Consider the following 27,031-nt stretch of genomic DNA (forward strand, 5'->3'; position numbering starts at 1 on the left):
CACCCCCACGGTTTGTCATGTTTCCTCTTTTAATGCTTTATGGCAAGTTGTAAAAGACAGAATATTGACAATGAATGAAAAGGACTGCTCTCTCTCTCAATTTCTCTTCTTCTTGACCCTATTCTCTGTTCTCTCTTTCTTCTTCTTCTTCTCCAAGAACCTGCTCCCTTAATTCTTCTATTTCTGTTCTCTCTTTACTCTTTTCTTTCCACAAATTTTGTTTCCTCACCCCATGGTACTGCTCCCTTGTTCTTGTAATCTTCTGCTATACAGTGAAGATAATGGACTGAACCACAACATTATGGAAGTTGTTTGCTAACTGCAGCCCCAAATGTGAATGGTATTTATTTCTCTTAATCTGATCTTTAATTCCCTTTCACCTTTTTTATTATGCTATAGTTTCTCTGTATTGGCAGTGTTGCTGTCTTGACAATGAATGTTGGTTGAAATTCTTGCTATGTTGGGATTCTTGCTAGTATTTGACTAAGTGCTGCCTGATTTCTAACCTCAATAGCATCCAATTGAACATTGTTTAGTTGAATACATGTAGCCTATGATTTTTATTGTTCATTGCTCACTGTTATTGCTGTCCCCCCCCCCCATGTATGTCCATCATGTATGTTGCTGCCCCTCTTAACTAGACAGTCCTTAGGAGTGTTTGGTGCCTACCTTAGGTTAGAATTGTAGCTCTTGTTTTATCCTACATCAATTCTTGCATCAGAGCACGGTTTGCCATGTCTAGTTGCTGCTGGTTTTAGGTTCTACCTGTGAGGTCAGTGCCATTGCATGCCTTTACGTAGTGGTCGTAATTACCATATCATGTCTACTCCTCCCGAGACCATAATCTAATCTGAACAGTGGGCTAGGTTGCTTCAACAAAATGAAGAGACCTTGAAGGTTCTCCAAGCTAATCAAGAATTGCTTAAAGCCGCGTAGAGTTGGTTACCAATAGGACAGAACGGGTAGCACAAGCTGCTAGCCTCCAGGCCATTGACCAAAATGCCTAAGCCATTAAAACGAGACTTGCTGATGTAGAGACTGCCCTAGGTCACAATATTCATGACATTGGGCATTGGACATAGGGCAGAATCTCCCAATTTAGAGAATCATGTCATTCATGAGCGTCATAACCACTTTGAAGGTTATAACAGAATGGGAGATAATTTCCAAGGCAATGGGCATGGTAGAGGTAGAGGTAGAGGTAGAGGTCCACAGGGCCCAGAACATCACCTCCCTTATGGTGATAAAGATGGTAATGAACACTTTGATGGAAGTTGGGATGTTAGGAAAATGGTCAAATTAGAAGTTCCCTCATATGATGGCCAGATAGATGCCAAGGTCCTGCTCGATTGGATTAAGCAAATGGATAGGTACTTTGACTCCTATGAAATGTCTAAAGAGCTTCGCTTCAAGGTTTTCTAAGATGAAGCTTACCGGACCTGCCCAAGATTTTTGGCCTGAGTTAGAGTATCAGGAAATGAGTCTAGGACATGAACCAGTCTCAACTAAGGTTGAGATCCAAGAGAGACTCAAATTAAAAGTTCCCTCATATGATGGCCAGATAGATGTCAAGGTCTTGTTCGATTGGATTAAGCAAATGGATAGGTACTTTGACTTCTATGAAATGTCTGAAGAGCTTCGCTTCAAGGTTTGCTAAGATGAAGCTTACTGGAGCTGCCCAAGATTTTTGGCCTGAGTTAGAGTATCAGGAAATGAGTCTAGGACATGAACCAGTCTCAACTTAGGTTGAGATGCAAGAGAGACTCAAAAGGGAGTTCTTGCCCATCACATATAGCTGCAATTATTGAAAGGCAAGAACACACTGAAGCAAGGGAAGATGCCAGTGACTGAGCACATGGCTAAATTTAATGAATTGAAAATCTGAAGCCATACTCGTGAGGATGTCGAGCAAACACTTTCTAGGTTCCTTATGGTACTTAACAATGACATCCAGTTACGCATGGCACCCCCCCATCTAGTGAGAGATGTTTCACAAGCTTTCTGTACAACTCTCGAATTAAAAGGATCCTTGAGAAACACATCCCAAAAGAAGATTGGTTTCCAAGCCAGGGAGTCTAGTTGCTGAAAACCAATCTAGAGTCCCTCTTCTCTTCCAAAGCCACGTTAATCCTGAACGTCAATTTGACAACAACAAGGAGTAAAGGAACCTTGGGAGAGGCACCCAAAAGAAATGGCCAGCAACAGTGTTTCACATACCAGGGATTTGGACACTTTGTTAGAGAATGTCCCAACAGAAATCTTTATGTGAGAGGACAAGACCATGAGGATTGTGACCAAGATGAAACTCAGGACAATGAGTATGAGGACCATAGGCCAGATGAGACCATATCTGATGAAGAGGTTGAGGAGATTGATGCCGCTAGGCTAGGAGTTGTGAGATGCATGGTCTCACAACCTAAGGGCAGTGATGATTGGGGTCAGACAAAAATCTTTATTACTTACACCTGCCACCAGGGTAAGAACTGTCAAGTCGCCATTGACAACGGTAGTTGCATGAAAGTGGTTGCCCATAGTACTGTCAAGGTTCTAAAACTCGGGTTTCGACCAGCCAGAAACCGAGATATGGTCGAAACCTGTGATTTTTTCCCAGCCAACTCTAGCTAGTAGTTTCAAGGCCCAAAAATGCTTTTTTTTATCTGTTTTTTGTATACAACCTATTTTTGACATTCTAAACACAATGCATAAACTATTTTCATAAAAAAAAAACACTCAAAATGGTACTTGTGGTTTTTTACCCAAGTTTACTAGTGCATGCACAGTGTACTGAGAATCATAGTTAACCAGATAGACACTTATTTATGCCAAATGTCATTTAAGTAAATGAAATAACAATTTGTTATTTCATTTACTTAAGATATTATTCATAAAAAACAAATACCCCCCTATTTGAATCCAATAAAAATAATTAAAAAATAAAATTCCAAAAGGATAAAAAGTCAACTCCCCAATTCAAGAACAAAAATTGGATTTTCAGCGGTAGGTGCAATTTTCAACTTTTAAATGCTAGGGTTTTTATCAAATCTAAAAATTCCAAAAGAAGAGAATGTGTATAGTCATGTACGTGCCAAAGTGGGTATAAAATTTGTGCTATACAGGTGTCTACTACCAAAAAAGGACCAAACATATGGAGCTGTCCTCCATATTTTATGGGTTAGAAACCACAAAGCATACAAGGATCCCATAGGCTCTTGTCTTGGCCATAGAAACAAACCTTCTTCAATGGACACCTCAAGCACTTCGAAGGATGGACCAGGCATCCGAATATCTAGAAGATTGTTCATGTAAGGTGGCATAGCTCGAATCCACAAACCCTTGGTAAGTTTTTCCCACTCGCCTTCAGTGCACATGCCTATTCCAAGAGACCTATTTCTGCAAGGAAACAAAAAGAATTGATCAAATTCTATGCAACCACCTGTAAAAACTAGCATTACGTTGGCATTAGCAAAGCTCCAACAGGCACTACAGTAACTACCAAAAGCGATTCTGGTTAAGTTAGTTTTGACCTCAGGTTTTCATGGAAATTACTGAAATAGTGAAATCAAATATCATAAAAGATGAAACAAATATATAAGGGAACATATGACATCCTAAAATATCCACGTGCTGAACATGGTTTAGAATTTTTTTAATACTGCCAATTCAAATGGACAGACTATCTGAGATGTGAGGCTGACACTCAAGCTTGTTAGCTGTCTATTATTTGCTGTTCAGTTTGCAAGCATTGTGTGTTTCTTTCCTGTGAGATGTGAACTTCGTTGTGGACATTGCTAGTATCCTTTATAAAATTCCAGCTCTCCAAGAAGGAGGTCTGTCCTAGTGAACACTTTTGTTGAACATCTGGCAAGTGACAAATTGACAATTATAAAAAAGCCTTTAATGAGAACAATATTTCAAAGAGAAATTTTTAGAAGCATGAGGTATCAAATGTCTTTGCTGATAATTAAGTTTTGGTTGTCGAAATAATAGTAGTAAATGCCATATTAGAATTATGGAGGAACGTATTGGAATCAAAGCTTTAAATAAGCACTAAAATAGAATGTACAGTTCTGTAGAAATAGAGGAAATTTAGGGTCCATCATAAATAAAAGAGAAATTGAAGAAGATGTTGTTGGGAATAATCCCACATCTGTTAAGTCTGTGGGACCTTGGATGTCTTCATATAATGTTGGCCCTATGCTTTTGGGTTGGACTTCTTTAACATGGTATCAGAGTATCCCTTTGTCCCCCTCCGTTGTCTTTGCATGTGCATGTTGCAGTCTCACTCCAGCTACACGTGAGGGGGAGCATTGGGAATAATACCACATCGGTTAAGTTTGAAACCTTGGATGTCTTCATATCCTAGGGCCCCTCCACCTCACAGCTTAAGCTTTTGGGTTGAACTTCTTTAACATATGTTGCTCATAGAATTAGAGCAAACTGGGTGCAGCAAGAAAGTAATTATGCAGTGCTATGTGATAGACACAACTTGTTAGAACTCAGAAAGATTCTATAAGACAGCCATAAGACCAGCAAAGTTGTATAGAACTGAATGTTGGGTGACAAAGAACAGCATAACAACAAAATAAGTGTTTATTAGATGAGTATGTTGAGATGGATGGGTGGAAAAATAATAAAATAAAAAATTAGAAGCGATCTAGGAGTTGCTCTGATAGGAGATAAGTCGAATACGAATCGTTTGAGGTAGTATGGGCAGTTGTAGAAGGTAACATTAACTGCATCAGTAAGGAGTGATATGATCCAGATTAACAGAGTTAAAATACTAAAGCGTGGAGTTCGTAGACTGAAAATGACTTCGGAAGAAGACAAGAAGCAGTGAGAAAGATGTGAATTGGATTGAGTTGACAACAACAATGGACCAACGAGTTGTTGAAGGAGCAATACCACTTGGTTGAGGGATCAGATAAGAGATTTATTCAGGCTTGAACACCAATAAAATTATCTAGGTATGGACAACTTCCATGTGCAATTTCTACCTGAAAGTCCACCTCGATTGGATGTATAATGTGGAATATTCCTTGGGGATCTTTGCAATTTCAACCTAAGTCCTCCTTGATTGGATCTATAACATGAAAGATTCAAGTAGAAAATATATCTCATGACTTCTTTAAGACAACAAGAGGGATCCACATCATATAGAAAATTGCAAGAATCCAGGGAGAAATGCAAACAAGGACGGCTTCACTCGTAAGAAATTAGAAGAATGGTTTTTAACTTGATGATCAGTCTAAATTTTCACTCTAGTGTCAGTGTCACCATAACCTCCAATAAGTAAGTGGAAGCATAAAGCATTACAACGAGCAGCTTAATGTCGCAATACTATAACCAGAATTCATTCAATTGACAAGATTTCCAGTTTGTAGGCTTTTTCACCTTTCAATAACTTCTTTTACGTGGATAAAGTGAGACTCCATGTTTTAAAGATCTGTTCATTCTTTCAGTAGGATCTATAGCAATATGGCATACACTGCTTACCAGATTGACTGCTGACCCCATAGGCTGCAAAATATCTTGAAACACTAGGGTTGTGTTTAAAATAGCTTAGTTTTGCAGTGAAGGCACAAACTTGCTTAACGAGTACTTGTTTCAACTCGTCATGCAGCTTCCGCATGATGGTGAGGGTGCCGCATGTTGGCCGCAACAAGCATTAAGATGTTCTCACAAAAGTGACAGCTCCTTGTGACAATAATGTACTGTCTAGCATGCTTTGCGCAACCACGTTCAGCGTCTATTTACTAGGCCTGTTGTTGGCAAGAGGGTTTGGTACATTATCAACCTTGTACTTACCCAACATAGGCTTTGGCTGACGGAAAAAGGAAGAAGCAACCTCCTTAATGGGCCATTATTTGAATATTTAACATAACTACGAAGCCCTGCAACTAATAATAAATAGCCAAAAGTCCGAAAAACTGAAAAATCTGCTACTGGAAATCAATAAGCAACTCCAAAACCCTATCGAGTCTACTGGTATTATTTGAAAACATATAGCAAGATATAAATGCAACAATTATACATTTATTGGTTATTAATTGTATTATCAACACACACACACACCCACCCCACCCCATTACCCCACTGTCATACCCGCCCCTGAACCGGGTCTAATTAAATATTATTATGTTGTAGGTCCCACTGATGCTCCCACTGACATTGGTGAAGTGTTGGCTATGTTCATTGATGAACCTTAGGTGAGTGTTTAATTTTATGGAAATCATGCTTAAAGTCCTTGAATCATAAGTTGTTGATCAAGCACTGTCACTGTTATACCCGTGCCCAAAGTACACCCTAAATTTCCGGGCTAAATTGATTTTCCATTAGTAGATGTTGCGACGCTGCTAACGGTCAACACCTGTGACCTTGGGCCCTGGCAGTCAAGGGGGATAATTGGAATAAAGGATGGAATTTCGGTCTGATGGGCAATGTGACCGCACGAAGGTGAGCATTTAATCCTTAAATATCATGTGTCCATGCTCCCTTTAAAGTCCTCGAAGTACGGGACAAAGCCGGGGATGTTTGGAGTAAAAAATAACCCATCTTTGCTTGGGCGGTTTATCATATGGTTTTGGGTACTGGGTAAAACCAGCCGTAAAACCACCCAGGCAAAAATAGCTGTAAATGAAGTGTTTGTTGTGGGACCTACTTACCTTGGGAAATGTGCATGGGTCTAGTGTCCTCATACCTTGTGGACCCCATCCACAACCTTTCCTCTTCTTGTGGGACTAACAAGTGGACCCACTTAACCATTTATAGCCCAATTATGGGTTTTGATCTATTTACTACCCAACCAAACGGACCTAAGGAAGGGTTTAAGTTATAAATAGGAGCTTGGATTCCCTTAGCCATTTCATTCCCTCCTCCAACCAAAAACGTGGGAAGAAGGGAAAGAAGAGAAAGAAAGAAGGAGAGGAGAAGAAGGAAAGAAGGAAGGGAAGAAGAAGAAGGGAAGGAAGGGGAGCCCTTGCTGTCCTTCCCTTGAAGCTCATCTCGTCCTCCCCTCTTGAAGGCCAAGCCAAGAGAGGAAGCTGTGGAAAGGAAGGAGAAGGGAGAAGGGGTTTGGCTGAAGATTGAACCCACATCCCTTGGTGGCCAAATCGTGGAACTCCTCTCATTGGTAAGGTAAGCCATTAACACCTCCTTCCCCTCTTTGATCGATTTTGGGTTTGGCAACTTGGGGAAATGGGAAGACCTTGACCTAGGGTTTCACTTGGAACTCAAGAACCAATTGGAACTTCTACCTTATGCTTATTTGGGGTTATTACCCTCTATTCATGACCCCCAAAGACTCACCCTTGCACTCTACTCGTAAGACTTAGGGTTTTACCTCACTATACTTTAGATTAGGCTCTTATTGGATTCTTCTCTTAGATCCTTTGATTGCATGCACCTAACAAGGTCTAAGGACCTTAAGAACCCTAGGGGGAAGCCCCTTTGAAGTCCTAATGCCCTCAAACCCTTTGGGGTTGAAACCCTGGGTGAAAAACCCCTTTAATCTCGAAGTTAAGGTTGGGAGGTTTTACATGCGGTTTAAGACTCCGTGTAAAACCACCCCCATTTACAAGCTACTTACTTGGGAGGTTTTACCTGCGGTTTTATGTTTTGGGTAAAACCACCCAAACCGCCAGGCTTAGGAGCCACTGGAGGGAGAGGTTTTACATGCGGTTTTAGGATTTGGATTAAAACCACCCATAAAACCGCCCAACCTTTGAAGCCCTATACTTGGGTGATTTAAGAGATACCTTTTGGGATCCTATCCATCAGTTGTTAACCTTATTCTCATGCTTTCCCTAGGCTTAAAACTCTTATTTTGTGGCGCGTTAATCAACCACGGCGACGAACTTATAACAACGGAGCATGATCTATATCGTGAGTGGGTCTTAGGTGATTTCCTTGGGTTCGTTTATGATAATTGTATCTAACCTGTTATTGCATTATGATTGAGCATATTGCATACTTGCATGTTATTCTTGATATATGATTTGATATGAGAATTGTTGTGAACTGTATTCCTTTCTTGCATCTGGTTACGGTGCCAAGGAGTACTGGCGTCGAAACCCCAAAAATATGGAATCCTCTATTGCATGCCATGATGATCTGTATTCGCCATGTCGTGCTAGTACCCGGGTGCTAGATGGTATGGGATGTTGATGCACCTGGAATACCTCTCGAGACGAAAGGATTTACATGTAGTATATCTGTGGCTAGGTTTTTGTTTCCCCTATGCTATGACCCTTACCAACAGGGGTTTAGGTGTTGGGTGGTCAGGGCTCCGTGTTGCCTGTGGGGGAGAGGCCAGGTAAGGGATGACCACTGATCATCGCGGTCTACCTTTGGGTGGTTTTAGTGGCTTCAATCGGTGCGGGCCCCCTAGTGACAATTGAGGTTTCATTGTGGCGATAACATAAGTGACCCACAGTGTCTCCCGAGTTGTTACAGTAACATATGCCTATTGACTTAGTTTGTGTGCTAGGTGAAAAACGAATTAACATGTACATGAATCATGGACTATTTGTGATTGTCTTTTGTGCATCCCCTTCTCCCCCTCACTAGCTCAGTGGAGCTAACCCCTTTGTGCATACTCTTTTAGATGTTGATGCAGGTGACGGAAGAGCACTGCGAACGATGTCCTTGCAATGATTTTGCCTGCAGGGAGCTGATGCAGGTCCAAGCACTAGGAAGAAGAAGAAGCCATGATAAGGCTGATGTTTTGTTTTTACATTGGAGCCTTTTCCCATACTTAGTTTTTTTTTTTTAGTGTCTAAGTTATTAGGGGCAAATCAGTCTTTTCCCCCTTTTAATTATTTTAAGTTGTTTCTTAGATTTACTTCCCCTCCACGATTTTATTCGAGGGTTGATTTGTTTAATTTGTTTTTGTACTCAGATTTGGAATACAAGTCTGCTGTTTGTAATTAGGAATCAGATTGGGAATTACCAGTCCTAATCTAAATAGGATTTTGGGCTCAGCCCTGACTATAAATAAACACCATCGTGGGAGGCTCCCTCACAGTTCAATATTCAAAATTTCTGCTTCTTAGCTTTGCTGCTATCGCTGCTCTCTGAGTGCTTGCATCCTGGTGGATCTCAAGGTGGTACAAGGTGGGTGGACTCCTGTGACTCCTTGCATCGTGAAGATCGGGAGGTGTCTTCAAGTTATCAAGCTGCTGCCATTGTCTCTGCAATCGAGTAAGTTTGAATTTGCAATTTGATTTCAAACCTTCTTCTTCTAATCTGTCCAGCCATTCCCCCTCATTAGACCTAATCCACACACCCCTCCATCCATCAAACCCTAACCTCCATTAAACCTACAACTCCTACCTTAACTAGGACTCCTTCATAACTTCAAATCTGTCCATCAATTTCAAACCAAACTTCCAGCATACATCCCCCACACTTCTCCCTACACTCGATCCAAAACCCAGCTCATAACTCCCACTCTATCCCCTCCGGCCCTCCATTCCTTCACTCCATTAAAACCCAAAACCTGCAACACAATTCTGTCCAGAATTGCAGAATTTTAAAACCTTCCCAAATCCTAATATTTATACGTCATAAAAGCACCCTACACCTGCACATTAAAACCCCATTGTCATTGTCCAACCCTAACCCTAGTTTTGACCTAGATTCCTGAACCCTAACCCAATCGGCCAGCCCTTGTGTGTGACCCCATTACCCTGGCTCCTAGTGGGATTACCCCTACCTAGGACTACATTAATTGGTATCAGAGCCATGGCCGACCATGGCAATTCAACCCCAGACAACAATCTGTCCCCCCCCCTCCTGATCCCATGACAGTAATCATAGATATGCTGCAGAAACTAAATGACAAAGTGACACGATTGGAAGAAAGGCAGGCTGTACCTCTTGTAAACAACCCTCTGTATGTAGAGGAGGATAGATTTCAAGTTCATTCTGAGGTACATGGAACTCTGGGAAGGGATGAACATCATAGAGATCATCCCAGACGTCACAGGGACCACAGAGATCATTCCAGACATGACAGAGATTACAAGGATCAACGTAGGCATGACAGAGACGACTACAGAGAGGATAGGGACAGAACTAGAGAAGACCCTCAAAGACCTAATTTCGAGGAATACATGAGAACCTACTTTACTGGAGATGAAGCTACTAATAGGAAGTACGATACGCAGAAGGTCAAACTCGAGCTGAAGGAGTATAATGGGCATGGTGATCCCCAGGTGTTCTATGACTGGCTTGCTGCCCTGGATGATTATTTTGACTGGTATGACCTACCTGAAGATTGAAAGATGAGACTGGCACGTACCAAGTTGATTGGCCCTACCCAAGAATGGTGGCGAAAGACAGAGAGAGACATGGAACGCGAAGGTAATGCACCTACTAATTAAGAGGACATGAGGTATGACTTGAAGGAGAAATATTTGCCCAAACATTACAGAGCTCAGATGCAAGATCAACTCAACTCCCTACGGCAAGGGACTATGACTGTATTTGAGTATATACAGAAGTTCAATTCTCTTTCTTCTCGTACTGATACCAGAGAAAGTGCTACTCAGATGTTGTCTCGATTTCGGCTGGGATTGAGGTCAGACATTATTAGGGCTATTGGAGGTGCTGATGTTCTGGACATCAAGGCTTGCTTTGAGCAAGCCCTGAAAGCTGAAGACCTATTGAATACCAATAGAAGGTTTGGGCTCTACTGCTGTCGACGTCAGGACATCTTTTCCAGCATCCAAACCAACTAATGGTTACAATAAAGGTAACAACATTACTGCTGGTTCTACACGGACAGCCTACTCTACTGGCAGCTCTTCTCGCATAGACAACAAGGGCAAAGCTCCAATGACCAGCAATGACCCAAACACATGCTACTACTGCAATGAAAAGGGCCATTATGCTAAGGATTGCCCACAAAAGCATAGGCCAATTCATGTAGCTGAAAGGGAAGAAGGAAACCCTGATGATATTGTTGAACAGGGTATTTATGCATCACCCCTGCTGATGATGAAGATGGGGCTACTTACTTTGATGACCTGGGTGATGATTTGGAATATACCCGAGGAATTCATGTGGTAGCACGTATATTGAGTGCTGAAACCAAATGTGAAGATTGGCGGTGTAGTTGCATCTTCTACACCCGCAAGCAATCAGGAAAGCGTACTGCCTAGTTGATTGTTGATATCGTGTTGCGTTAATGTTGTTTCCGAAGAGTTTGTGAAGGCAGACCTGAAGTTTGAAAAACATCCAATGCCATACAAAGTCTCCTTACTGAATGGAAATAAACTAGATGTGAACAAGAGATGCTATATTCCCCTACAGGCCCAGCAATACTCAGAGGAGATTTGGTGTGACATCATCCCGATGAGAATGACTGATATTCTATTGGGAAGACCATGGCTATACGACAACGATGTTGCCCTCCTTGGAAGAAAAAACCAGTGTGTATTTCAACATAAAGGAAAGCAGATTACTTGGTACCCCCTTAATTTGCCTGACGAGATAACGTAAATGCCGTACCATGCGCACCAATCAGAAGGGGATAGAATCTGGAGGTCACTTGTTAGCTGTCCCACAAAAAGAGTTTGAACAAACCAGCCATGATTCAGGCTTGGTTCTTTCCGTGGCGACTCAAGAGGTTGTTGCCCAGTCAGAAGTGGAGCTTACACAGCCCATCAATGATTTATTACAAGATTTCTCAGATGTGGTACCAGAGGAACTGCCCAACGAGCTGCCCCCACTGAGAGACATTCAGCATGCCATCGATTTGGTACCTGGTGCTATGTTACCAAATCTGCCCGCCTACAGGATGAGTCCTACAGAGCATGAAGAGCTTAATAAGCAAGTTGGAGAGCTACTCCAAAAGGGGTTCATTGAAGAAAGCCTAAGTCCTTGTGCGTTCCAGCTTTGTTGACTCCATCATGGTGGTAGTTGATAGATTCACCAAGATGGCTCACTTTATCCCCTGTCGAAAAACACTTGATGCTTCCTACATTACCAAGTTGTTTTTCAAGGAGATAGTTCGCATCCATGGGCTGCCAAGTACCATTGTTTCTGATTGTGACGTGAAGTTTGTGAGTTACTTCTGGAAAACTCTATGGCTGAAGACAAACACTAAGCTTCTATTCTCTACAGCATTTCACCCCCAGACTGACGAGCAAACGGAAGTAGTAAACAGAAGCCTTGGTAACTTGTTGCGGTGTTTGGTCCGAGATTATAAGAAGACATGGCCCTCCATCCTTGACATTGCTGAGTTTGCATACAACAGTTCTGTGAACAGGACCATCGGACGTACCCCTTTCGAGATTCTTCTTGGGATACAGCCCAAACGTCCTATTGATCTTGTTCCCTTACCCCCTCAAGCTCGGGTAAGCGTGAAAGCCGATGAGTTCCTCCGCCATATCACCGAGGTACACGCAGATGTTCGAAGGAAGATAGCACTCAATACTGATCACTACAAGGCCACTGTTGATAAGCATCGCCGGTTCGTTGAGTTCAAGCCTGGAGACATGGTCATGGGTAGGGTGAACCCAGAGAGACACCAACCGGGTGTCAACAGTAAACTCCATCCGAAGAAGAATGGCCCATACAAGGTGCTGAAACGTATTGGACCCAATGCTTATGTTCTAGAGTTGTCTGCTGATATGGGAATTAGCAATGTATTCAACGTGGCTGATCTTTACTTGTACACGGGGCATCATTCAGATGATGGTGATTCGGAGCATATGCTGAGGCTGCCCCAACTCAAGCCACCTACTGCAGATGTGATCGAGGAGGTTCTAGATGACATGCACAAGACCACTCGACAAGGCATCGGTTACTATTCCTTCTTTGTCAAATGGAAAGGTCGCCCACGCTAGGACAGTACTTGGATCCATGCAGATGACTTCAAGAAGCTTGATCCGGAGTTTTATGATCGATATATGGCCTTCACCCATTCATCGGAGATGAATGTTTCTCAGCCGAGGAGAGCTGATACAGGTCCAAGCACTAGGAAGAAGAAGAAGCCATGATATGGCTGCTGTTTTGTTTTTTCGTTGGAGCCTTTCCCATAGTTTTTTTTTGTGTGTCTAAGTTATTAGGGGCAAATCAGTCTTTTCCCCCTTTCAATTATTTTAAGTTGTTTCTTAGATTTACTTCCCCTCCACGATTTTATTCGAGGGTTGATTTGTTTAATTTGTTTTTGTACTCAGATTTGGAGTACAAGTCTGTTATTTGTAATTAGGAATCAGATTGGGAATTACCAGTCCTAATCTAAATAGGATTTTGGGCTCAGCCCTGATTATAAATAAACACCATCGTGGGAGGCTCCCCCACAGTTCAATATTCAAAATTTCTGCTTCTTAGCTTTGCTGCTATTGCTGCTCTCTGAGTGCTTGCATCCTTGTGGATCTCAAGGTGGTACAGGGTGGGTGGACTCCTGCGACTCCTTGCATCGTGAAGATCGGGAGGTTTCTTCAAGTTATCAAGCTGCTGCCATTGTCTCTGCAATCCAGTAAGTTTGAATCTGCAATTTGATTTCAAACCTTCTTCTTCTAATCTGTCCAGCCATTCCCCCTCACTAGACCTAATCCCCACCCCCCTCCATCCATCAAACCCTAACCTCCATTAAACCTGCAACTCCTACCTTAACTAGGACTCCTTCATAACTTCAAATCTGTCCATCAGTTTCAAACCAAACTTCCAGCATACATCCCCCACACTTCTCCCTACACTCGATCCAAAACCCAGCTCATAACTCCCACTCTATCCCCTCCATTCCTTCACTCCATTAAAACCCAAAACCTGCAACACAATTCTGTCCAGAATCGCAGAATTATAAAACCTTCCCAAATCCTATTATTTATATGCCATAAAAGCACCCTAGACCTGCACATTAAAACCCCATTGCCATTGTCCAACCCTAACCCTAGTTTTGACCTAGATTTATGAACCCTAACTTAATCGGCCAGCCCTTATGTGTGACCCCATTACCCTGGCTCCTAGTGGGATTACCCCTACCTAGGACTACATTACATACTGATGGCTGGGACTTTGTCCCCTTTTATATTTTGACTTTTGGGCCTTGTGCCTTTGTAATAACATTACCTGTTATACTATATATTTTGTGTAGTTACTAAATGGTCAGCTCAGGATGAAAACTATAAACTATATGTATCATTCAGTAGTTTGAGCATGAAATAACTATTATGGTAAACGCTTCCGCTTGTATTTCTGATCTTTTAAAATGTAATATTTCTTCCCCCGCGCTCTAATATTAGTGTGTTGTTAATATTGGTTCTGATTGTGCATTGGGACACTGCATCTGTGATCCTGACAGTGGTTGGGATGACACATGTCGTCCTAGTCATACCCATTTATTGTATTTTATCCCTTATCGGGATGGGGGTGTGACAGTTAAACTCAACAGATGATCAGACTGGTCGATCCCCCTGATCAACCGGTTAGAGCATTCGGTGGTGTTGTGCAACAAATTACATTAATCTGTTGTGGGGCCCACATGCCTCATTGTGTGTCTTCTCGCTTGTGTCTCATCACAATGTGGGATCTATTACGTACTTTGCGTACCTTACAGAGTAGTGATGACGTTCACACAGTCCGATACGCGAGATTAATGTGATTTCAGTCTTAACACTGTCCTGGCAAACAGGCCTCAGTGGCATTCAGGTATATATATATATAGAAAACTCAGGTTTCTAATTAATATCTTACAATCTAAAACTCAGAACCTAAGCTCTAAAGAAGAAAGAAGAGAAGAAGGAGAAGAATTGGAGTTACTGGGAGGAGAATCTGCCGAAATGCTATTGTGCTCTGCTCCAATTGATCATCAACACTAGGTAGGATTCTAAACTCCAGAATTTGCTCTTTCTTATGATTTATTCCATAAATCAACACATGAATCCTACTCTAATCCATTTCTGATCTTTCATGCATGGATACATTAGCCATGTCTAAGCTGTTCTAGACCTAATTTGTGTAATTTGATTATGTAGGATCAGCTTAGATTATATTGAATCTGTCCAATTTGACCTAATATCATCAAAAACCTTTATTATGGTCCTTACAACTTAATTGGACTGTAATTCTTCCTAATTGGAGTTCAATTGAGTTCAAATGAGTGAATCTTTGTCTAATTAACCTTTCCCCACTAATTCCTCTCTTCAATTTGGGGTTTGGTGGAAACCAATTGGGTTTAAAACTCAATTTCGAGCTCTGTCCCGTGACTGGATGATCAGACCAGCCGATGTACCATCAAGCGGTCAAAGCATCTGGTACGCTCTGCAGAACTCTGTTTTGCTGTCCAGGTTTGGGTTTTGGGATTTGGACTTGTACCAATTGTAGGCTAATTCACACTTACTATTCTAGAGACAATTGATACCGCAAGGTCTCACGTGGTTTGATTCGGGACTTGTTGCGGGATCTATCACATACTTGATTGGTGAGTGGGAAGTGTCTTATTTTATGGAGTGTTTATTATTTTACTTACGTACGTTACATTATTTGACATATGCATCATGTGCGTTATGATTCATTTACTTGCATTGAAATATTGATATTGGACATGGATGTGAGAAGCATTGGAACGTGATTGTGATTTTAGAGATACGGAGCATGGTATGAAAATGCATAGATATCCATTTATGTTGATCATTGTCATGAGGCTTGGTATGACTTTGATATGGATTGTGTTCAGACCTTCAATCATGTGCATACTCATCATACTTAGAAATCATATGGCTAGAACGTACCCCGTACTACACCCCTTACCAACAAGGGGTAAGGTGTTGGTAACCGATGGTGACATCCGACGGACTGGATGTACCATTCTCAAACCCGGGTGACCGATGGGAATGTCGGAACCAGGTGAGAGCTAGGGTTCATATTGGGGGTTTGCCGAATTGAACGTACACAAATGCTAGCAGGCTTCCACTGCAACTTGAGTTGCTGTAGTACATATACCCAGCATGAGACTTAGGCATTATGCTTGCTAGGCATACTGTTTGATATGTATATCGAATCATGCATTATTATGGACTATATGAGCTTGCTTGTGTGTATCCCCTCACTGGGCTCAGTGGAGCTTACCCCTCGAAGGTATTCTTCTTTTAGATGATATGGCAGATGACGAGACGTTGATGGATGTAGACCCTTCATACCAGTATGATGTTAAGCAGGGAGCAGACACTGGAGGTGTTGAGCAGGACGAACACGGAAATTCCTGTGCATGTGATAGTTGCGCCTTAGTGGCTACTGTTTGATGTGATTCTGGGTTATGAGTTTATTTTGGAGATACTGATACTGATACTTTTGTGTATATATTCTTTTGAAATAATTATGTAACTAAGTATGGTTGTAAAGATTGGAACACAGTACTGTAGATATAAGTTATCACTTTGACATTCTGTATTTTGATGTTTATATGTCAGTATTAATCTTACGCTGCATTACTCTGATTTCTTATTGATTTACTATTAATTATTAATTGTGAGATAGACCATTGAACTGGGATCCTGGTGATTTTGGTAATGTCTTGGAACCCTGGGTTAGTCTGGGTTGGGTGTGACACCACCCCCCCCCCCCCACAAAAAAAAAAAAAAAGGCTTCCACATGGTGCACTGCAGCCCCTTGTCAGTAAAACAATTGACAAGCCTGCATCTGAAAAGGAGAACTAGATCATTCAATGGACACAGAAACATCTTGGTTCTTTGGAAACATGACTTCTTAGCACATTTATTGGCTGGTCAGAGAGAGTCTTTGTACAACGGGCTTGCCTAGCGTCATGACGTGAGCATGCTGGAGGGTTGGGATTTCTTGTATTGATTTGGAGATGTGACCCTGTTTGGTGTTGTATGCATAATTGCATGGTGCTATTTATGGTTTCTTCAATTTTGAAGATAATAAGATCTAATTACTCATCAGAGAGAGAGAGATTTATTGCCTATTCCCTAGAGTTAAACATGGCCTTTGAATTTTGGAAAAGAAAAGAGTACCACCTAGACTTGCTTCACAAGAGAGGAAGGGGCACTTCAGATTATGTTGGCTTTACATATGCACTTGCAATTTCTTGAAAGCAATTATTCAGGAACACCAATGTGAAAAATCCATCAAAGAAATTTTAGGATAATAGGATGAATGAATAAAAAGTTTTAAATATATCCTTCTGAGAATATAATGATTCTCTATTTTTGCAGAGATGTCACAAGACTCACAACTTCTCTAAACCATAGAAAAACATCTTGGTTGAAACCAACCGAGATATCTCGGTTTCATGGAAAACCGAGATGAAACCAAGGGGGATTTAAAATAGTACCATGTTTCGACCAATTTCAACTGGTTTCGGTCGAAAATGGTCGAAACCAGTTGAACCGGCCCAAACATGTGACTTAAAATCAAGTATCTCGGTCGAAACTTATAATATTTCGCAAGTTTCGACAAAAAGCTCTACGTTTCGACAGAAGAGATGGGAAACTTGGGGGATTTCTACATTTTTGGCCTCCAAAGCTTGATTTCTTTGCAAATTGGCGGCATTTGGTGCATCTACAAGTTGATTCTACACATTTGTGAACCTATCTTCTCAAAGATAATAGTAATTTTTCCCAAAATTAAATTTTTTGTACAATAGTGTTGAATACATGGTAGAATATGTTAGTGTCCTTGGCCCGATTTATAATACCAGTTTAGTGTCTGTATCAGCGCGTACACTAGTAAACTTGGGTCAATAACCACAAGTACCATTTTGAGTGATTTTTTGGTGAAAATAATTCATGGATTGTGTTTAAAATGTCAAAAATAAGCTATGTGCAAAAAATAGACCTAAAAAGACATTTTTGGGCACCGAAACCAAGGGGTCTCGAGATGGCTGGGAAAAAGTACCAGGTTTCGACTAGTTTCGACCAAATCTCGGTTTCAGCCAAGTCAAAAACCGAGTTCTTGATCCTTGCTCTAAACACGTATGCCTTTGAATATTGGAAAGGAAAGAGTACCACCAAGAATTGCTTAACAAGAGAGGAAGGGGCACTTCAGATTCTGGTGGCTTTAAATATGCACGCACATGCAATTTCTTGAAAGCAACTTATTCAGGAACACCAATGTGAAAAATGCACCAAAGAATTTTTAGGATAATAGGATGAATGAATAAAAAGTTTTGAATATATCCTTCTGAGATTATAATGATCCTCTATTTTTGCAGAGATGTCCCAACTTCTCTAAGAATAAAATCTCCTTGCTAAAGTTACCAAAGCATCCACACTTAGGGCTAGACACATTCAGCTCCTGGATGTGTTTATCCACTATACGTCATAATCCTCGAGTATACAGTGACTATACAACAAAAGTTTGGACTCACCTATGGAAACAAACCTCAATATTTGGTAGACGACCTCTTGAATTCGCTCGTGCATCTTTCACCACAGCTTTTACTGAATGAGCATACTTACTAAGATCCTGAAGCCTTGATAGGTCATAGATGTGAATCCTTTGGCAAACCATTACTTCACCAGGTTTAGAACCGGGTGAGTTTTCCACAGGCAACCCAGAAGATAGTTGCAACGTAATAGGCTGAGCAACAACTGCAAACCATAACATAGAATCCATGAGTATTCACCACATGCCTACCATTTTAAAAATATATATATGTATGCAAATGAGTATCATAAATCAAGTAGGATCCATAATTAAATGTTTATTTACAGTTCGTTATGTGGCATTTCCGGTTGGCCATGTAGTTGTTCTCCTAGATTTGCTTCCTTGGAGACTTGATATATTTTTAAGATTTTCATGATGAAATTTTATTGTACATACATATTGATGGTTCTTTGTGCTCGCATATGAGATGGTTACATTACATGCAATCCATATGGTGTGAAGATGTTCCCTCTTATCCAGATGGTATTTTCTATATCCCAAGCTAATGCGAGTAAACAAGTAGACATCCACAAAATTAAACTCATAATGTCGCCAGGCCAACCATATTCTTAACCCTCTTTTCTTCTTCTTATTCTTTTTTTTTTTTGGGTGGAGGGGATTGAGTGACCTGACTAAGGAAATTCCTGGTATTTCCAGTTCAAAAGGTTGAAAATGTCCATGTTTAATGACCAACGATGGAAAGTGGACTGAAAGAGGCTTTGGACCAGGTTAACCAAGTTCCTTTCCCCTTTGTTCTTCCACTTCAAATTTTACTCTTGATAGCTTGCCTTAAGGAATTAGAGATATTTTCAGTCCAACGAGGCCAGGTAAACAACCTTGAGTAATGACTAATGAACTAATAACTTCAAACTACTGGTCTATAAATGAGAACAGGAGATCAATGGAGATTTTGATTAAGATGGGGCATTTAGCATTGGACTTGAGAACAACAAAAGATTAGAACTGAGAAAACCTGACAGTCGGGAACAATTGGAACCCTAGGAATCAGCAGCATCTTACCCATACTCTTTCAAGGATCAAAATTCGAAGCCCATAATCTATAATTAAAAATTGTTGCACCCAAGGTAACTTATACATTGGAGAAAGAAAACGTAAACTAGCAGAATTCTGGCTTTCACAGGGTACATGGAGAGGTGGAGAGGAAAAGATTCTTACCTTCAAACTGTTTTTTTTTTTTTTTTTTGGAGTAGTGTGTGATAGGAGGATTAGAAGATGAAAGGTAGAGGTGGGATTAGAGTCATTTTTTATGATCCAGCTTGATACTCATTTCAGTACTAGCTACTCTCAAATGGTATGACTTGTTACACATTTACACTAGTATTTGTTTAATCTATGTCTCATTCCAAGTTTCAAACAATTATTAACAAACCATCACCATGTATAATTATGAATATGATGCCTAGTGCTTAAATGGTTTATGGTTTGATGTTTTTAATTCCTAATGCTTAATTAAGTTATTTTACACCTCTACTTGAATTATATCTTCTAAATACTATGTGGAATAGCCTAGAGTAGAGCTCACCTACGCGTAGACTACCAACCTAGAGTCCGAAGTCAAAGTACCATTATTGGTTTGAATTTGTAAAAACTAATGTTTCCATTGTGTTTAGAAGGCCTAAAATAGGGTGGATGTCAAGTTTCAGCACCTATCTTGGTCATATGGCCACCAAAACCCAGCACCGAGTCAAGACGGGAACATAGTTGTCAAGACGTCGCCTAGGCGGGGCTCAGGCGTCCAGCGTCCTGGCGGTATTTCAAGGGCTAGGCAGTGCTACGCTTTCCAGGAGTCACGGATGGCGGAAGCTCTAACCATATAGGCGTCGCCAAGGCAGTCAAAGCGACGCCTTGGTGCGCCATATGCTCAGAGCATCCGCCATCCATGACTAATGGTTATTTTATTTTTATTTTTTCATGTTCTTATTTTTATTCTTTTTGCTTACTTTTTATTGGTTTGTGTATAAAGAGTCTAATGTACGCTGCTACATGGGATTATTTAGTTTTAAAAAACTAAATACTTAAAAGTTAAAAATCTATCTAAAAGTAAAAACGAAAAAAGTGAAAACCTAAATTTACTCTAATAGTCTAACGACTCCTCTCTAAAGCCTTTGTCTCCTGCAACTCTTCGAGTCTTCATCTCCTCCAGTTCCGGCAAGCGGCAACATCAACTCAAGTCTTCATCTCCTCCAGTTCCTGCAAGCAGCAACAAAGACTCGACTCATCTTCTCTTCTAGTTCCGGTAAGTCTCTAGTCTCTACTCCCCTACTCTTCTTCTTCTTCTACTTCTCTAATCTCTGTAACTCTGTTTTCCCTTTATTGTTTTTTTTTTTTAATTTTAACGACTGCTGGCTGCTACTGCTTCCCCCAACACAGCATCTCTACTCTTCCGGTTCCACTTCCGCCAACTGACACGTGACTCTTCTGGCAAGGTAAGCCCCTAGTTCCCTACTCTTCTTCTCTGTTTGAGTGTTTTGCCTGCTACTGTGTCGAATAAATCCCTACTCTTCTTCTCTGTTTGAGTGTTTTGCATGGTAACTTCTATAGTTCTATGCTTCTTCTTCTCTGTAGAGTGTAGTAGTGTAGTCTGTAACGGTAACTTCTTCTCTGTATTTTTTTTATTTTTTTTTTTTTATTTTTTTTTATTTTTAAGTCTCTAACTTCTATGCTTCTTCTGCAGTTCTGCTACTTCTTCTCTGCTGCTTTTATTTTTTTTGGCTTGGTAATGGTATTATAGTAACTTGGTTAACTGCTGCCTACTGCTTCTCTGTAATGCTCTAACTGCTGCTGCTTCTTCTCTGTTTTTTTTTAATTGGTTAACTGCTTACTGCTGCTGCTTCTTCTCTGTTTTGATGTTCTCTTTGTAATGGAGAATACCTGAACCACTAAAATAGATAGTTAGACACTAGAAATCTAGAATATTAGTTACTGATGTAGCTTCCCTGCTTCACTATTGAGTGTTGTGTTTTTTTTTTTTTTTTTTTTTGGGGGGGGGGGGGAAGAAAACTAACACTACACCGCTTTTACCACTTAAGCTCCGCTTAGGCGGCCGCTCTACCGCCTAAGCGCTTAAACAGGCCTCCACCGCCTTGGACCGCCATACCGCTGTGACAACTATGGACGGGAAACAATACACCAACTCGCCAGAACTCAGTTTCGTGGCCTGGCGAAACAAGGGGAGAACCGAGACCTAAAACCTTGACTTAGAGTGCACAACACTGATTACACAATAAACAGGAAACTTAATAAATGAAATAAAACAAGTATACCAAGTTGGGACAAAACCCCAACTGCGACAATAGCTAACACATTACCGCAGGGACAGTAACAGCCCTGCAGTACACATAACAAACACAGTTATATATATATATATGTACAAGACAGGAGAATTGAAGGTTTTTTCTTTAAATTTAGCATTATTTCAATCTATAATAAAATATGGGGGGAAAATCATCAAAAAGCCAATTTACACTGGTCTACTACACAACTCAGAGGATTAAAGGTTTTCACAGAACACTTTATTAGAAGTCAAAGATTCAAGACTCAGGATTCGATTATTTACGCCCCAATAACCTCTATAAATTACCAATGTATCTCAATCTAAAATAAAATGATGTACGACACAAAAACTGTTAAAATGCCAACAAAATGATGTATGACACAAAAACATATATGCTGAAAATAAGGGCATAGGAAATAAAAACAAACAAATACAAGACACATGAGATTTTCGTGATTCAGCATTACCGCCTATGTCCATGGAGTGAAATCCAATCTTTCACTAAGGTTAAGAGAAGAAAAACAGTATAATCCTTGTGATTTGATTCTTGGGTTCTTTGATCTCCCAACCTTATCTCTCCATCCTTGCTCGTGTATCCTTCCCTTGAAGACTCCTCTTTTTTATAGGCTCTTTCCCCACTCTATTGGAGAGCTTCTTAGAAGACTCCTCCTCCACTCTCTTGGAGACTCCACTTTTTAAGTGGAGGTCCACTCCAGGAAGACTCCACCCTCTTGGAATCTCCACCTCTTGAGAGACTAACGCTCCACTCAAGGCACCTGATATTTTTCTTTACTGCATTGCTATTTTGCTAAATATTTGTTATTCAAGGTCTATACTAGAAAATTCACACCAAGTACAAAATAAATAAATCTTTCAATCAAAATAAGTAAGAGAGAGAGAGATAAATCTCATAAACACAATTCCCAAACTCTTGATAAAAAGTTGTGAAGACTTGCAGATATAGATGAGATGCCCAAAAAGAACAAGATACGGTTTCTTCAAGAACAATAATAACAAAAAACATAGAGCGCCTTACATATGGAGGGTTCATCGGCAGCAGAAAAGACTACAGAGCACGAAATCAAAACTAAGGAGAAGAAAATCCAGGAAAAAGGTGCCACCCTGTCTGCTGTTTTCATTCTTTCGCCGCTTCCGTCCGCGTTGCCCGTTGGTTGGGTTTGGTTTGAAAGTTGTGAAAAAGGAAGCGAAAATAAAGGCAGGGCAGGAGGGTTTGGCCTTTTTTAAAATTTACCTAGCGACAGTCGAGACTCGCGAGAGTCGTGAATCGTATGGGTATGCTTTTCCGTTAAAATTACCAAATTACAACCAATGGTGGGTAAATTTCACCTACGCCCCCTGCTTTTGGCCGAATTACAAAGATAATCCAAAAACTTTCAATATATCAACCTTCCCTTAACTTAAAATTTCAAATATATATATATATTGGTAAATGAAATATCCATTTTAACCTCCATTACTTATATTACACATATACATAAAAGTCATTCAAAACGTGTTTTTCCCTTTCTTTACCGTTGGAGACCTGCAACTCAAAGGGAGGAGACCATCACGCTGACCAACGACCTGAGAACTTAGAGGGAGGTGACTTGTACGCTACCACCGATGACTTTCAAATTCCCTCCTCCTCCACCTGCGACCTAAAACCAAGAAAATGTAAGTGAGACATGGCAGGAGGATAAGTAGGTAGTGTAGGGGAGTCTTGGGATCATCTCCATGGTTGTCTATGCATGGGAAATCAATCATAAAAAATTTATGGTACAATTAAAATTTTTGTTCCATCGATCTCTTCTTGTATCCCATAAGAATTAGGGTTAAAACAATAAGAAAAAGATCATCTCAGAGGAAACCATCCCATACCAGAATGCGCGGAAAGAGATCGATTTGGGTTTTCTTTCGTATCCATGAATACCAAATAATTAAATCTTAATGAATATAAAAACATGAAGATCTGCTAACTTGTAAAACCTCAAGTGTTGCTCCTCCTCCAGATAATGGTTTTTCTTTTAACGAGCACTTCAAGAAAACCCTAACCTAAATCTCATTGATGCAGTAGAAGATCCCCAAACCAAACCAAAGTTTCTTCTCCAAGCATAGGATCCATTCCAACTAAAGCTATGGTTTTTCAAAACCCTAAAGTGCTTCACCACTCGAGAGAGCAAGAGAGCAAGAGAGCAAGAGGGAAGAAAGAGGAGAGAGATTCAGGTTCCAAGGGGGAGGGAAACATTTAGCCAAGCTATGCTACGCTAGCCCTCCCCCCCCCCCCCCCCACCCCTTAGGATTATATAGATGGAGCTCTAAAAGAGGCCCTCCATCAATCTTTGTGAGAGTCACACTCTCTCTCCTCTTGTTTGACTTAAAACACTATTGGGCTTTCCTAATGGGCTTCTAATTAGTGAATAAGTGGAATCTAAAAGGAAAATAAAACAATTAATAAATTTAATCTTTAATATATAGGCTTTTAATTAATCGCATCAGACCCAATAAAGATTTAATAAAATAATTATTAATTAGCAACTCCCATAAATACCCTTACATAATAATAAACTATTATGCACCAACCTTCCACTAATCAACATCATCGTTATGGAATCTAGGGCATGGACACAAGTATTGACAAACCCCATTCCATAGTACATGTCCATATCAAAGTGTCTGTGTACGTGATCGAAATCCGTAAAACCCAATTAGATAATTTAATAAAAAACATAAATATAATATATCATTTTATGTGAAAGTGAGTTTTGCAAAATCATTTTCAAAATAGTACAGGATCCTGATTTTGATCTGACCATCCACGGACTAACTCTCCTTGATGTTCCTCAATCGAGCAATGGAGACCGGAGACCATGTTGAATGACTCTTTCACTCACATAACGTGTGTGCATTCCTAGAACACCGGTTTCAGTTCTCTTGAACCGCAATCATTGATGAACCAAATAATACGTTCATATCATACAGTGACAAGGCCCTCTCAGGTATTGGGTCTCAGTGACGCATGTCTATCCCAAACCTATATTTGACAGTAATACACGAGGGAATCGACAAAATAAAATTCTTTGCCAATACATACCCATGTGTGTACTCGCATTTGTACCCTGACATCAACATGTCTAGGCATACCCAATGCGACGACCATATGATAAGGGTGCCCAACCCAAAGCCTGTTGTGTCTACCAATTTATAATACAAATTAAAGACATACATTGCTCAAAAGGTTTATATCGCATGTAATCATATTATACTAAAAATATATAAAAGATTCAATCAATAATAAACCGGGTTGAACCAAAACGAACCGGGTTTGATGGACATACATATCCAACAGGTAGCTGTCCAAAAAAAAAAAAACATATAAGAAACAATCAAGATGTAGGACATTCCATGTTGACTCTGCAGTTAGATCTACACTTTGCCTCCTTTGTTGTCTTCCATCCTCTATCCTCTTCCCCAACCCCAACCACTACCCCCCTCCACCATCAACGGCCACCTCTCCTTTTATCTTCGACAACTCATGAGTCACTGTTCATCGATCTTTAGTCTACTCATGCAGAGCAATTACTATGCCATTTTGTTTTCGTTTTTAGAGAATCTCAACTCATTAAACCGGTCCAGATCCTCAACTCAACGTCTCCCTTCTTTCTCTCCACTTGTACTTTCTTTCCTGATTTTATGAGTCCCATTATTCATCTCAACTAATGATTCCCCAGTTTCCCCTTCCTCGGACTTGGATCCTGTTAATCCGGGCAGCGTGCAGTAGTGTGCAGCGCCTCGGATTGAGTAGGCGGTCAAAGCGCCTGCTCAATCCCAGGCGTTGCACAAGTGCTGCACGCTGCCCGGATTGACAGGATCTTTTTCCCCCTTCCTCTCTCTCGTGTTCATTACTTCATCCCTTTTTTTTCTTTCTTGCCCTTATGGAAAGCACTTTGGCATTGTGTGCAATGAGAAAAAATTAACTGTTACGCTTGTCGCAGGAATATTCTTGCTACAATACTGGCAACCAAGGAAATGTAATAATTCACTTCCCCTTTGGGTTTATAAATACCCTCCTAGGTTTTAATATTTTCTAAAATACCCTTTAAGATCCCATTTCCCTCCTGCTACAAGTGTAGCAACAAAATTTCATCCGTCTACAATATTCCTTCCTTCCTCCATGTTAGCATTGTCCCTCCACCTGTCAAATCATATCAACATATCCCAAGGCCACAAGGCATCAGATCTCTTCCATCTTTGTTTTTCTTAGTGTTTTAACTTGTAAAGCAGCATAATTATCAACGCCACCCCCTGAAATATATCATTATTTTAAAGCATCCACACTGAGTATGCAAATATCAACCTTAACCCAAATTCTAATGGGGTGATGGGTCGGTTGTTGACAGTTCAGTTGCAGGAGCTGCAAGGCGGGCTTGTGCGAAACCAACTGGGGGGATTATAGGGGGCAGGTAGGATTGCAAGAAGAAGAAGCAGCAGGGGGTAGGCATGGGTAGGGTGGCAAGAAGAAGAAGAAGAAGAAGGGGGAGGGGCGGTGGGGTGGTAGAAGGAAGAAGACTTAGGAGTGGGGGGCTCGATGGAAGAATCATGATCGGAGAAGGAGAGGTGGGGGTATAATCATAAAAAAAATGCTTTTAGTTGAGGGGAAAACACCGTTTTGGATAATTTGTAAACTCAAACTCAAACTCAAAATAATGTATTTTTTTTACTTTTCTTAAATAAAAGAGTAAATATCATCCCCCTCCCCTCAAAGTATCCATAATATCAAACCCCTCCCCCATGTTTTGAATAATGATAATGCTTCCCCTACTTTGAAATATTCTATCAAGTGTACCCTAAGTGGCTAATAGTGTTAAAACAACAGTTCAAAAGATGATATCACCCTTTTACAACAACTGAGTTGAATATCGGTTTATTGGGATAAAACCGTAAACCAGTGTGATGGTTTAGATTGTTCCACTTGCACCAAACCAACCAACCAAACCAAATTTCTAAAAAGCACAAACAAAACCTTATTTCCTTTGTTTATACCATTGTCTCACGATTCTGCTACTACCCCCATCATCTTTTCCTCTCAAACACTCATCACCCACATCCAATGTCTTCTTCCTCTATTGTTCTAACGTACCAATGAACTGAATAGGGTTCCTCACCAAGAGATTCACAATGAGGAGAGGGAAGATTTATGGGAACTACCCAGTCCGTCTTCTTCCTCACACACTGAACCATCCAAAATCCCCTTCTTCTCTCAATGAATTGAAAACTCAATGTTCACATCTTCTTCTAGGCCTCTAGTTCCATTTGTGGTGAGATTCAGAGTGGTAGATGTTA

At 40.6% G+C, this 27,031-nt stretch overlaps 1 protein-coding gene across 3 annotated transcripts in view; it reads right to left on the minus strand.

Moving 5' to 3' along the window:
• The window catches only part of LOC122660269, a 28,151-nt gene extending 5,292 nt beyond the window's left edge, over positions 1–22,859 (minus strand). For all 3 annotated transcript variants that reach the window (XM_043855505.1, XM_043855504.1, XM_043855503.1), the window contains exons 1-3: positions 22,728–22,859; positions 18,338–18,560; positions 3,233–3,390 (exon numbers count right to left, since the gene is read on the minus strand). In XM_043855505.1, the coding sequence (XP_043711440.1) occupies positions 3,233–3,390; positions 18,338–18,560; positions 22,728–22,830 (484 nt within the window). In that variant the 5' untranslated portion in view covers positions 22,831–22,859. The remainder of the gene's footprint in view (positions 1–3,232; positions 3,391–18,337; positions 18,561–22,727) is intronic.
• Between the last annotated feature and the right edge of the window lie 4,172 nt (positions 22,860–27,031).

The sequence above is a fragment of the Telopea speciosissima genome, chromosome 4 (assembly GCF_018873765.1).
Source record: "Telopea speciosissima isolate NSW1024214 ecotype Mountain lineage chromosome 4, Tspe_v1, whole genome shotgun sequence".
NCBI classification, from domain to species: Eukaryota; Viridiplantae; Streptophyta; class Magnoliopsida; order Proteales; family Proteaceae; genus Telopea; species Telopea speciosissima.